Source organism: Pogona vitticeps, chromosome 4 (genome assembly GCF_051106095.1).
Source record: "Pogona vitticeps strain Pit_001003342236 chromosome 4, PviZW2.1, whole genome shotgun sequence".
NCBI lineage: Eukaryota > Metazoa > Chordata > Lepidosauria > Squamata > Agamidae > Pogona > Pogona vitticeps.
The window spans coordinates 156,380,559-156,392,866 of record NC_135786.1 but is presented as its reverse complement, the minus strand read 5'-3'; the positions used below and the strand labels follow the sequence as shown (position 1 = coordinate 156,392,866).

General features: G+C 39.8%; 1 protein-coding gene across 2 annotated transcripts in view; it reads right to left on the bottom strand.

The window, feature by feature from the left end:
* Window positions 1-14: 14 nt before the first annotated feature.
* The window catches only part of MYLK4 (myosin light chain kinase family member 4), a 120,093-nt gene continuing 107,799 nt past the window's right edge, over window positions 15-12,308 (bottom strand). For both annotated transcript variants that reach the window (XM_078393408.1, XM_078393407.1), the window contains 7 exons: window positions 10,894-11,035; window positions 9,526-9,596; window positions 8,386-8,514; window positions 7,465-7,617; window positions 6,233-6,311; window positions 4,658-4,723; window positions 15-224 (listed from right to left, as the gene is read on the bottom strand). In XM_078393408.1, the coding sequence (XP_078249534.1) occupies window positions 4,676-4,723; window positions 6,233-6,311; window positions 7,465-7,617; window positions 8,386-8,514; window positions 9,526-9,596; window positions 10,894-11,035 (622 nt within the window). In that variant the 3' untranslated portion in view covers window positions 15-224; window positions 4,658-4,675. The remainder of the gene's footprint in view (window positions 225-4,657; window positions 4,724-6,232; window positions 6,312-7,464; window positions 7,618-8,385; window positions 8,515-9,525; window positions 9,597-10,893; window positions 11,036-12,308) is intronic.

Genomic DNA, 12,308 nt, shown 5'->3' with positions numbered 1-12,308 from the left:
AATGATAGAGAGCAGGGGAGGAAAGCCGCTCCGTACAGCTGGAACCCAAACCGGCAGCTCAAGTGGTATTGGTCCACTTTGTAAAAGCCTCAAAGTTTTCAAAGGGAATAAGGTGTGTGTGTTTGTGTGTGTGTATGTATGTGTGTGTGTGTGTGAAAGCACCAGAACTTTTGATTTGTATTTCCAGATGTTGTAGCAGCAGTGACCGCATAGCAACTTTCTCTGTAATAAAAAAGAGATCAGAAATTGATTAAATCCACAGTTCTATTTTGCAGCAGTCTCTTTTAGCCTGAACTTCTTGTAGAAACTGCAGCTGCTGCAGTTAAATGCTAAACTACCATTTATTTATTTATTTATTTATTTATTTATTTATTTATTTATTTATTTATTTATTTATTTAATTTATATCCCGCCTATCTGGTCAGGTCAGGACCACTCTAGGCGGCTAACAACATAAATAATACAATAAAATTAATATACGAAACAATTATTAAGTGGTAAGACATTACACAAGGTGGGAGGAACAATAAGAGAGGAAAGAAGGTGTTAAGGGGTGTCAGGGATTATCTGATGGGAAGGCCTGCCGAAACAGCCATGTTTTAATTGATTCTTAAAGATACCCAGCGAGGGGGCCATGAGAATCTCAGGAGGTAAGTTGTTCCAGAGGCGAGGAGCCACCGCGGAGAAGGCCCGATTTCTTGTCTTTTCCTTCCGGGCCTCTCTCGGCGTTAGGCTCCTCAGCCTCACCTCCTGGCTCGCACGGTAGACCTTGGTGGGAGAAGGCGTTCCGCCAAGTATCGAGGCCCTAAACCGTTTAGGGCTTTGTACGTAAGCATCATCACTTTGAAGTTGATGCGGAAATGGATGGGCAGCCAGTGCAGTGCGGCCGGAGTGGGTGAGATATGTTGGAATTTTTTCACTCCACTAAGTAATCTGGTCATAATTTGTTATGAAGACAAATAAGCCCAATGTCACCTCTGGCCGAGGCAGATTGGAAACTTCCACTCCCATTTTAGAGCATTTCATGAGCTCCAAAGTGTCATTAAGGAAATGGCTTGTTATTGCTAACTATATTCAGGAATAACCGTATGCTGTTGTTAGTCCTGATTGTGGTTAGTGAGAACAAACCACTTTCCTTAATGACAGTTTGTTTCCATAAATCATAGCTAAAATCAACCAGAATTTGTCTGGAAGAGAATGACGAAATATAAACTGTAATCAGTCCAAAGTAGAAGTAACTATTGTAGAACTTTGCTTGTGACCACACCAGAGGTACTTGCAACAAACAGGACTTGATCTCAGAGTGAATGTCTCAGACCCCCCAAATTGACACACAAACACACCCAACATGTGGAAGATGAGCAGCAAATAGGCTTGGTGTCAGTATCTGGGGCCACATGAGCTGATTTTTGGAAAAATTTAATAGTCAGGGGGCAGCTAGTTTCTCTCCTTCCATGGCTCTATATGCAACCTGAAATCTGTTTTAGATATAGCACTGTGCAGTCTGAACAACCTTCCATCTAAATCAGTGGTTCTTAACGTGGGCGATAATGCCCCCCAGGGGGCGATTTCATTTTTCAGGGGGGCGGTAGAACGAAAAGGGGCGGTGTGGGGGCGCTGGAGCAGAAGGGGGGCGGTAGGGGGGCGCTGGAGTAAGCCAAACCTGTGAAGATGGCTGCAGCCTTTTTACAGTGTGCATGAATATATATTTTCCTCCAGTCTTAATTTAGTTTCAGAGTTTTCGTCTTGAAATTTTTAGTTCCTGCATTGCGGTTTGTTTTATGCCCTTTTTATATTTCTTTTTGCGTCTTTAAATTCACTTGCAACTAAATATAAAATGTTACTTTTGGGGGGCATTTCATTTTCTTGGAATTGAATTTTGTTTTCAGGGGTCATTGGATTTAAGTGTCATAAATAAATAAATAAATAAATAAATAAATAAATAAATAAATAAATAAATAAGAAAGATATCATCACCGCGGGGAGGGGGGCGATGATAACTTCCTCAATGGCTCAAGGGGGCGTTTCTTTCAAAAAGGTTAAGAACCACTGATCTAAATAAATGTCCTTTATACATTCTGCACTTTGTCGTAGAGCTATTACAAACTGTAAAACTATTTGCACCTGCTCAACATGTTCAGCCTGCTCTATATTTCACAACCAACCTGGAAAAGAGTTGTTTATGGTTTTTTGGGGGGTTGGAACTTTCAAAATTCGAGGATATGCATAGAGGCAGTCCATCTCCCATGGACCTTTGAAAATCACAGAGATCCCTGGGACTCCCACTGTACAGTAGATATTTTTCTTACTGTTTGAAGAAGACGCAGAGCAGGAACAGCATGGAGATAAACAGAGCTGCTCTAACGCCTTCTGGTTTGGGGCACTTTTAGTCCCATAATTCTCCCTGAGGGATTCAGGGTGAATTTTGGGACTGGAAGTCCTGAAATTCTGGAAGTCCTATTCCTAATCGTACTGGTGAGCTCTGAGGAAAGCATTGCCCTCTTGTAGCATTTGGATACCTTAAACTAGCACAATAAAAATAAAAATAAAAATAAAAATAAAACAACAAAACAACAAAACAAAACAAAACAAAACAAAACAAAACAAAACAAAACAAAACAAAACAAAAAACAAAACAACAACAACAACAACAACAACAACAACAATAATAATAATAATAATAATAACAATAACAATAACAATAACAATAACAATAACAATAACAATAACAATAATAATAATAATAATAATAGCATGGCATCAAGTCCATTCTGATCTATGACAATCCTTTCCAGGTAGAGAGTACTCAGAAGTGGTTTACTATTCCCTTCTTTCTGGGGGCATCCTGGGATGGTGCAGTTTTTCCCGAGGCTACACAGGCTGGCTCTTCCCCTAGGAGATAAAATGGGGGATTGAACTGCCAAACCGTGGGTCCCCAGCCTAGTGCCTAAACCACTGCATGATCCAGCAAGCACTTAGGCACAAGTGTATTTCCTTAAAATACAATACTGAAACTGTCCAAAGGCCAACTGAGGGGCTACACGATGCACAAGAAGTTCCTGTCCAGCACTGGAGAGTTGCTGGTGAAGACAATGCTTACTTGCTGGAGCAGTACCAGTAGACGTGAGGAAAGTTTTGTTGGAATTGATATCTGACTTGGCAATGCTCTGCCAGCAGTATCGGTGCTTGGAAATGTTACCTTTTAATGCTGTAACCCCCAGAATCCCCCAGCCATGCTGTGAGTTCTAATCTTAAGTTTTCCAAATTATATGTAGCATGGGAAGGAGAACAGGATATGTCAAGTGTGTTCAGCAGGATCCTGAGTCTACTTTGTTTCCCTAACATACTTCTTAATGGAGTCAGAGACTGCCATGAGTAATTCCTTCTCATTGACTACAAGAACAACAGCAGAAAAGTAGTGAGTAAATAATATTTAATTCATCCCACTCTGGTTGCAGGAAACTGACAGGGCTTAGGAAGTTGTGGTAGCCTGCCAAAAGATCTCCCTCCCCTCCATGGGGTTGCTCTTCTAGTTATACTAAAGAAGTAGTAAATTTGAAGTAAGGATTACTGACTTATTCCTGTCTGGATAAGGCCAGTATGTCTTCCCACAAATTTGATTCAAGACATGGTTGAAGTGGTTAGGAACAATGTGGTTTTGGTGGCTTAGACACAGAGACGTGTGATGCAACTAACAGGAACCCATTATAAACCCAGAATCTTGAAGTTTTGCAGAACTGTCTTTATGCTTGAGTCACAAACCACCCACTTATATTTGTAACCCTGCCACCATGCAAACTATATTTTACCACATGGACTGAACCATTGTTCAAAATTAGCACTCAAAACAAAAAGTGGCATATATTATATCTTTGGTCTCAGAGTTAATATTGAGGGAATTTGAAAACAACAAGAAGTGGTTATGATAATGCGAGCATTCTCAGCCTTTGCAAAATCCAGAAGCAGCCTTCTGTGCATATTCTCTTGAGCCCTCTGAACTAGTTCCCATGGTGCTTTATTTAAAGACAAAGAAAAATACCCTTTCAGTTTCCACCACAGTCTCAAAACAGGCTGTACAAGACTGGATGCAATAGTCACTTATGAGACCATACCACCAAATGTTTCCGGAATATACATTTCTGCCCTCAAATCAAAAGTAAGCTGTGTCATTCTGAGTGGGAAAACCACCGAAGGAACCTTTGCTAATGAAATGGCCCGAAGCAGTGGTTCCCAACCTCGGATCCCCAGATGTTCTTGGACTAAAACTCCCAGAAGCTTTCACCACTAGCTGTGCTGGCCAGGATTTCAGGGAGTTGTAGTCCAAGAACACTTGGAGACCCAAGGTTCAGAACCACTAGCCTAAAGGTTTGGTAAGATTGAAAGCCAGATCAATTTTTTTTTAAAAAAAGAAAAAGTTCTTATGCAAAACAAACAAATGGAATTCTCTCTGTTCTTTAACCTGGAGTAACTTGAAGTGGCTTCCACACTATGCAGAATGCGCACACTAGTGCAATCTTGTCACTACATGCTCTAAAAATGGTTGTAAATCCAGAGATAGCAGAGGACGTCTTTGGACTATAACTCCCAAAATATCTCCAGCTAGCAAGTGCTGTACTGTAGTCTTTTCCCTCATTGTGTAGAACTTGACACTAACCTTTTTTTTTTCGGAGAGAGGTTATGGAGCTGCAGGTCCTGGAGATCCAGGGGAACCTTTAGCCGCCCTCTGCAAGAGTGTGGGAGATAAAAAGGCAGCATCATAAGAAAAGGCTTGGCTCAGAATCCAAATCCACATTCAAAACAGCAAGCAAGCATTGTTGCTCTGTGATTCTGCTTAGGTGGGCACTCTGTTCCATCATTCTGTATTTTCTGCTTAGGATTCAAATCAAGGGGTTACATGCCTGGACAAGGAAACAGATTACCATTGGGCTTCACTACACAAGACCATAATTCCTTATCTGGAAGCAGTGCACTTTAAGAGGAAATGACTGCCTACTTATTCTAAGCTTACCTCTATCTACATTTGGCTATTGTTGTTGTTGTTGTTGTTGTTGTTACTCCTACTCCTACTACCACTACTACTGCTTTGTAGCTGGCCATTTGAGAAATGGCATAGCCTTCAACTATATATTTAATGACTGAGCACATAATATTGAAAGATTCTTATGTCTGGAGGGACAATGTTGTAACAAGAGAAAATATGTATCTATCTTAAAACATGGTTGGTTATGTGTTAGAGAAATGGGTGCATCTCTTTTCTCCATGTCTATGTCAGATGATGGGGCCGTGTGGATGTGGGGGACCACCATCACAATTAGTGCAATTCTTTCTCTTTGTGGGGGTGGTCATGAAAATTGGGAACATGCATGAGCAAGCTTTGTTATGCAGAGCTTTCTATATTATACAATATGTATGTATGTATGTATGTATGTATGTATGTATGTATGTATGTATGTATGTATGTATGTATGTATGTATGTATGTATGTATGTATGTATGTATGTATGTATGTATGTATTATTTACTTATTGTTATGTTGAAGGATGATGTTCATATCTTCAGATACAGAAGACTGTAGGCCTCATCAAAGCCAAAGACAAGTTTCCTATGAAACCTTTTGGGGATAATGTATCCTCCCATCATAACCATAGCTCAGAGGAACAAAGCAGGGCTAAGTAAATACAGGTTCTCAGCTAGAGCTGAGTTTTAGCTTCTGTTAGAACACAGGCAGAACACTTCCTGGTTTCAGTCTCAAATTTTATAAGCCAGCATCCTGTTCAGTTTACCAGTGCATGTGGGTGGAAACGGGAAAGCAACTGGAAGGCTGGTACCCTGCCTGCTTGCACAACCAAGTAGGCAACGATCCATCCATCCATCCATCCATCCATCCATCCATCCATCCATCCATCCATCCATCCATCCATCCATCCATCCATCCATCCATCCATCCATCCCTTAGATTTGTATCCTGCCCCGCTATACTTTGCCATTATGTACTTCCATCTTTGCCACTGTGTACACAGGAAATGGATCAGGATACTGTCCATAGCAGACTGTGTGTTTCTTACACCTGGGTTTGAAGAGCTTTACACTCAGTGTTACTTTTGACATTTCCACACAGGAGCAGGCAACACACATACACGAAGAGCTTTGAAATACTGGTGCTAGCTAGGCAGCCCCTAGGATCGATTTAGGAGGAGAAGCAGAAAGAACAATTCTATTCAAATCTACAGACCTTAGCCTGGAGTCTTTTATGGAGTTTTTGGTCAGATAGCCAAGGATGCTTTAATGCTGCAGTTGCACTTATCCTCCAGCTACATAGGAAGATAAACAAATGAACAAACATTTAGATACATAAAAGGGAAAAAGAGACAGGGGCAGGGAGAAAGCATGCAATAAGTTCAACATCGAAGGTGTTTGTATCTGAAATACTTTCAGGGGACCAGTGGCAGCAGAGGGGAAAGTTATGTATTAGATCAGTGGTTCTCAACCTTGGCTAACTCAGATGTTCTCAGACCACAGCTTCCAAAAACCCCAGCCAGCACAGCTGGTAGCGAAGGCTTGTCAGAGTTGCAGTCCAAGAACACCAAGTTTACCCAAGGTTGGGAACCACTGTATTAGCTTACAGTTTCATTTTAAAAAAAGCAACAAGGAGGCAGTGCAATCCATCAGGTGTCTGCATCAGCTTCCCACAAGATATTTTCTTTCTGGTCCTGTTTGTTCCTCCTGAACGTGTATTTTGCAGTCCGGAATTTCCTCTCCCCTAAAATAGAGGGGAGCAATTTGGTTGAGGGGAGCAGTTTTTCAACCCAGGTTACACTCCCCTTTGGGTCCAAACCAAAAGTGGTCTAAAGTCCATTTGTGGCTTCAAACAAAACTTTATTTTTCAGTTATTTTAACAAAACTAAATGTCTGGGAGCCAAACACCTTAGTTTAGCTGTGCTTTGTGTAGCATGAGTCTACATGTATTAACTGTATTTTTCCAGGGATGGGCAACTCCAGAGTCTCTGTCAATCATAACAAAGATGGAAGAACCATATAAGGTCCTTGGGTTGCATGTTGGACAGCTCCACATTTAAGACTTGTTAAAGCTTAAGTATTTTTTTTTTCTGGAAATGCTGTTGTTGTTCTTCATGTTGGCTTCTGGTGGCCAGAGACACAGCAAGATTAGAGTTATATAAGCATAACTGGAATGTTATAATTCATGCACCATTATCAGGGATGAGAGGAATACTTGCTAAATTTATCATTCTTACCCATTTACACTGTCTTGACATGAGAAGAAACCTTGATGAGGAATTCTAAAGGCTTGTGAAATTTCCAGCCTCCAACTAGTCAAAGATTTCTACTTCCCTCTCAAGGTCTTTGTAATTTGTGCAACAAACAGCTATGATTTGACACATACAGTACATATAAAAAGGAAGTGTTATTTTCAGTCTTGGATGAGAGTAAAACTTAGTGGATTACCCTTTCTCCTTGATGAGAAGTTTAGAGATGAAGTCTTTCGCTTCCTCGGACACACCCGCAAACTCTTCATCTTCGAAGTCCCACTTGCAAGCAAGGATATTGTTCAAAGTTTCATTATCATCATCACCCAAAAAAGGAGACAACCCACTCAGGCTATAAGGAGGGAAAACCAGGCAAAAAAAATTATATAGTATTTAACTCATAGGGTAGTATCAACCTCACTTCTTGACTTAAGCAAAAACGTGTGTGTCAATTCTAGTAGTAACCTAAGGACAGGAGACAGATCTAGGCAACAGATTTATATTTTCAAAAGAGGGTAGGGGGATCAACTATAGCTTATTTCTTTGTTTCAGCCACTCTAGAAACAATCTTAGAGAGTGACACAGAGTGACACTCAATTCTTTGTCCTCATTGATTGAGTCTCAATTGACTCAAAGAAATGTATGAAAATCGCAATTCTTTTTTGCAACCCCCCCCCCACACACACACACCTGGGTGATTTGCACAAAATTATTCTCCCTGTAATTCCTTGTTGTTCATGCAAGGAGACAAATATATCTTGTCCTCACTGACAAGGATGGGACAAGTAACAATTTACATTTGTTGTTTTATATACTATTGGAAACTATCACAGTGCAAGGGAATTTGTGCTTTCTTGCACATTCCATCTTAAGACCCCTGACTATGCAGAATCCTCAGCTTCATCATCAGCTAACATTTTATTTCCTTTTGCCTTTGCTTTGTTTACCATAGCTAGATTAAGGGTTCTAGAGAGCTCCAAGATTTTCATATTTATTTTGTGACATTTGGATTGGACATATAAAAATATTGCTCTAACAAGATGGATTTGGGATGTTCATCAAAGTAGCATTAATCAAAAAGGAAACACCACCTGATCATTTTGGTTTTATCAATACTTACAGCATATAGGCAATGACTCCTACACTCCACATGTCAGTAGGAAAGGAGACGTAGTCATAGTTCACAACCTCAGGAGCAAGAAATTCTGGTGTGCCAAAGTTGACCTTCAATTTCTCCCTTGGTTTATATCTAATAAATAACCACAGTGGAATACATATATATTTCTCAAGCTCCATGAAGGACAAGGGAACAGTCTTAAAAAGTATTTCAGCAGATATCTTGATTAACATGGAAATCTAAGAAGAATCTCAGAGAACAAAGTAACTGTTAAGACTGCTTTATGATTTACCTTGTTGTTATGTGCCAGAAAGTCACCCCCAAGTTATCGTAACTCCATGGATGAGCTTTCTCGAAACTGTCCTGTCCTCAACAGCCCTGCTGAGCTCTTGCGAACCCAATCCTATGGCTTCCTTTAGGAAATCAATCTACCTTTTATTTGGTCTTCCTCTTTTCCTGCTGCCTCCTGTATTTCCCAGAATTACGATTTACCCCAACTCTTAACACCTGATGTGAAGGAAGCCTCACAAACATCAGCTCATTGACTGTAATAAGGATCAGAATTAGAACATTATGTGGAAGGATTGCCTTAACTCTGATAATTTCTAGCAGTGTATTACAGCTGCTCTAGTGTCATTACAGCATCTTAGACTGAATTATTTGGAAAGAGACAGAATTCACTAGATTACTCTTCTGGTTTATTAAGGCATTTCCTACATGTGCTATTTGATCCAAGACTGGTCCTACCATTAGATAGATTTGGAGTGTTATGAAAGGCTATTTTTGGAAAAAAATCACTTTGTAATTAATGATATTTTTTTTTATTCCCAGAAGTGGAGATAAGTGTTTATGGGCTTTTCTGCTTTCTGTGGCCAAATACCTTGGATGGTTTGGTGCATAGAGCACATCCTGACCTGGTTGAATTTGGGGGGTGGGGTGGGACATTTGTTGCTGTAGCTTAAAAAAAACATTTGCACTGGCCCTTGTATGATCTAAGTTGAAGGAGCATCCCTATCTCAGGACAGTAGATCAGTGAGCTATTTTCTTGTTATTTTGGCTTTTCTCCCAACATTTCATCAAAAGAAGGTAGATTTTACATTCAGAAAATCTGAAGTGCTGAATAGCTTGACTAAAGCAACATACCTCCTTGCCAACCCAAAGTCAATAATCTTTATTTGATTTGCTTGTCGATTCACACACAGGATATTCTCAGGCTGCCAGAAGAGAGAAGAGCACACATTTATGAGAAATGTTAAACAGAGTCAGCATTAAAAACACGACAACAACACAGCGCAAAAATATGCATCTCAGTGTAGAAGTCTCAAAACATGTTTGGCGGTATCGATACCTCAGACTATAATCATGTGGCATTTGGGGCTGGGAACTCTCTCCCAGTACAACATTTCCCTCCCTGCGGCATTTCTGTTTGACATAATGCAGCAACTCAAGATAAAGAACTCATTAGTGAGCTTTCAGAAAGGGAATGCAGGCACTGTGACTGGACGTCCGGAAGTCGGTGTTGTGATGTGCAGCCCATTATGAGCTGATGTGGGGACATTTAAGAAAATGTTTTCCACTGTTCTTTGAAATTTATCTTTCAACTTTAGACTTTTTAGGTCACTACTCTTCTCAGTTATACAAATATGAGGCAAAGTAACTGCAAGTGGTTCATAGACGTGAAACTTATAGGTTCAATGTATGTATCTGGTGAGTTATCAAAGTTGTGTTCTCAGAGATTCTGAATTGTAGCCTAATAATTTACCCTATCCTTCAAATGTACCAACCTCAGCTGAGAGAATGCATACATTTACTTAAAGGGTAGCTACCTGAACTTTCAGGCTCTCATTCCTAGCACTTGTTTATAAATTGACATGTTATCAAATATATATATCTAGATTCTTGGTTACATCAAAAGCCTACATGTCAGCAGAGTTACTCCTCCTCAGACACATCCATCTCCAAATGGAGAAAGCATCCACAGAATAAACAGGATAGTTTCTCCTTCCTAAGCATGTTGATAACAAATGGGGATACAACAGCTGACTAGGCCTCCTGACTTGCATTAGACCAATCCATAGTTTAAAGATAAGTATACTTCTGAACCCCAGTGGACACTTCATTGAACCAAAATCAATATTAAAAGAATGAAAAGGTGACGTAAGCTACTACACCCCCATTTCTGTTCCAGCTTGGCATGTCCAATAATTAGATTTTTCTCTCGTATGTGAAACAATTCCTGCTGGTTCCAATCTTACCGAATTCAAAATAAACAGAATGTAAAAGTATTCATTCTCAATGAAAGTGACCATATTCTTTGGGTTCATTCAGTGAACTATTCAATGGAAGATGAGAGGAATTGTTTCAGTTTAAAGAAGAACAATACATTGTACACGTGTGTGTGTGTGTGTGTGTGTGTGCGTGCATGCATGCGCGCATGTACACACACTTATGCTGGTGTGTGCTGGCCATCTGCAGTGCTTGGTTCTGAAGCTCTTTCCGCACCCCACATACCTTCAGGTCTAAATGAAGAATATACATCTGATGCATGTGCTGAATCCCTTCACAGATCTGCTTGGTGAACAAGATGGTATCCATCTCTGTCAAGTTGCAGTTTTCATCAATAATTCGATCAAACAGTTCTCCTCCCTCCACACTGAAAAAGAATGAAAGATGTAATTCCAAATCAATTCTGCTGTGGGTTCCCACAGTCAAAAGAGTATGCATGCTGGGTACACACACCAAATGCATACAGGTACACACAAAATCAATATAAATTCTAGGTAAGCTGCCCCGAGTAGACATTGTCTAGAGGGGCGGGGTAAAAATCAAATAAATAAATACAAAAATAAAAATAGAAATCTGAAACAAAAAGTTATCTTTCATTTTTTCCATGTTTTTCTTATGATTCCATATTAAAGACACAGAAGGCTGTAAAAGGTGGAGAAAGTAGGATCATCTGAGTAAATTTTGTTAGTTCAGTGCACACTGAAAATAACAGTCACCATAGATAGAGGGGTGAACAAAACACTGAGTAGTTGAACTTCTTGAATGATGGCCATCTTATCTTGATCTTCTTCACATACAGAGCCTTCACATAACTTTGCTGGTTATAATTAAAGGTATGAACATAACCTCCTTTGTACCTTCACTGAGGGCGTTAATCCTGCCTGTCCTATACTCTGCCATCTGCCTCTTTGGCTGCAATGAGGATCAGCCCTCTGAATGTACAAATGTATGAACACAGAGCACATTTGAATTTGTATGTTCTTGTATACAATTGTGTGACTATATGGGCAGTAGAGGCAATAACCAGTAGGAAGTTCCTCTCTTTTGTCTTGTCTGTCCTACTGTTCCCTTGTCTATACACTAGTAATCTCAGGCCTAGTTTTGCTTCTCCTCACATGTTTTCATGCATGCAGTCTTTGTATAAGTAGCCAATTAGAAGATGATAAATTTATCTTATTAGTTTTAAAAAGATGCTTCTTAGAAGAGATGCAAAAAACTTCTCTTTTCCATAGCTTGTGATTTTCTTCATCTACATGTCTTTCGTTCAGCATGTTTGCATTTAGCAAATTGATTATTTGGTGATCTGAATGGACATTGGAAAGTAAAAATGGGCTTAATTTTCCTCGCTTAAGTAAGCAAACCATTTGCTGAACACGTACCTCTGAGGAAAGCCCACAGTGGGCTAATCACAGGGAATACACATTCCCATCAATGTCCAGTATGGCCCTTAATGAGGCCCTTAATCTCAGTCTTCTTAGCAAAACATGTAATTTCATAATAAATACTTTCTTTCTGTTTAAAAGCTGTCTTTGATACAACCAGCTTCTATTCAAAGTCAGTATGTGCAAGGAGGGGTTCACAGCAAATCAAAATCCCTCCCACATAAAGGAGTCAAATGAGTGTACATGGGTAGAGATTAG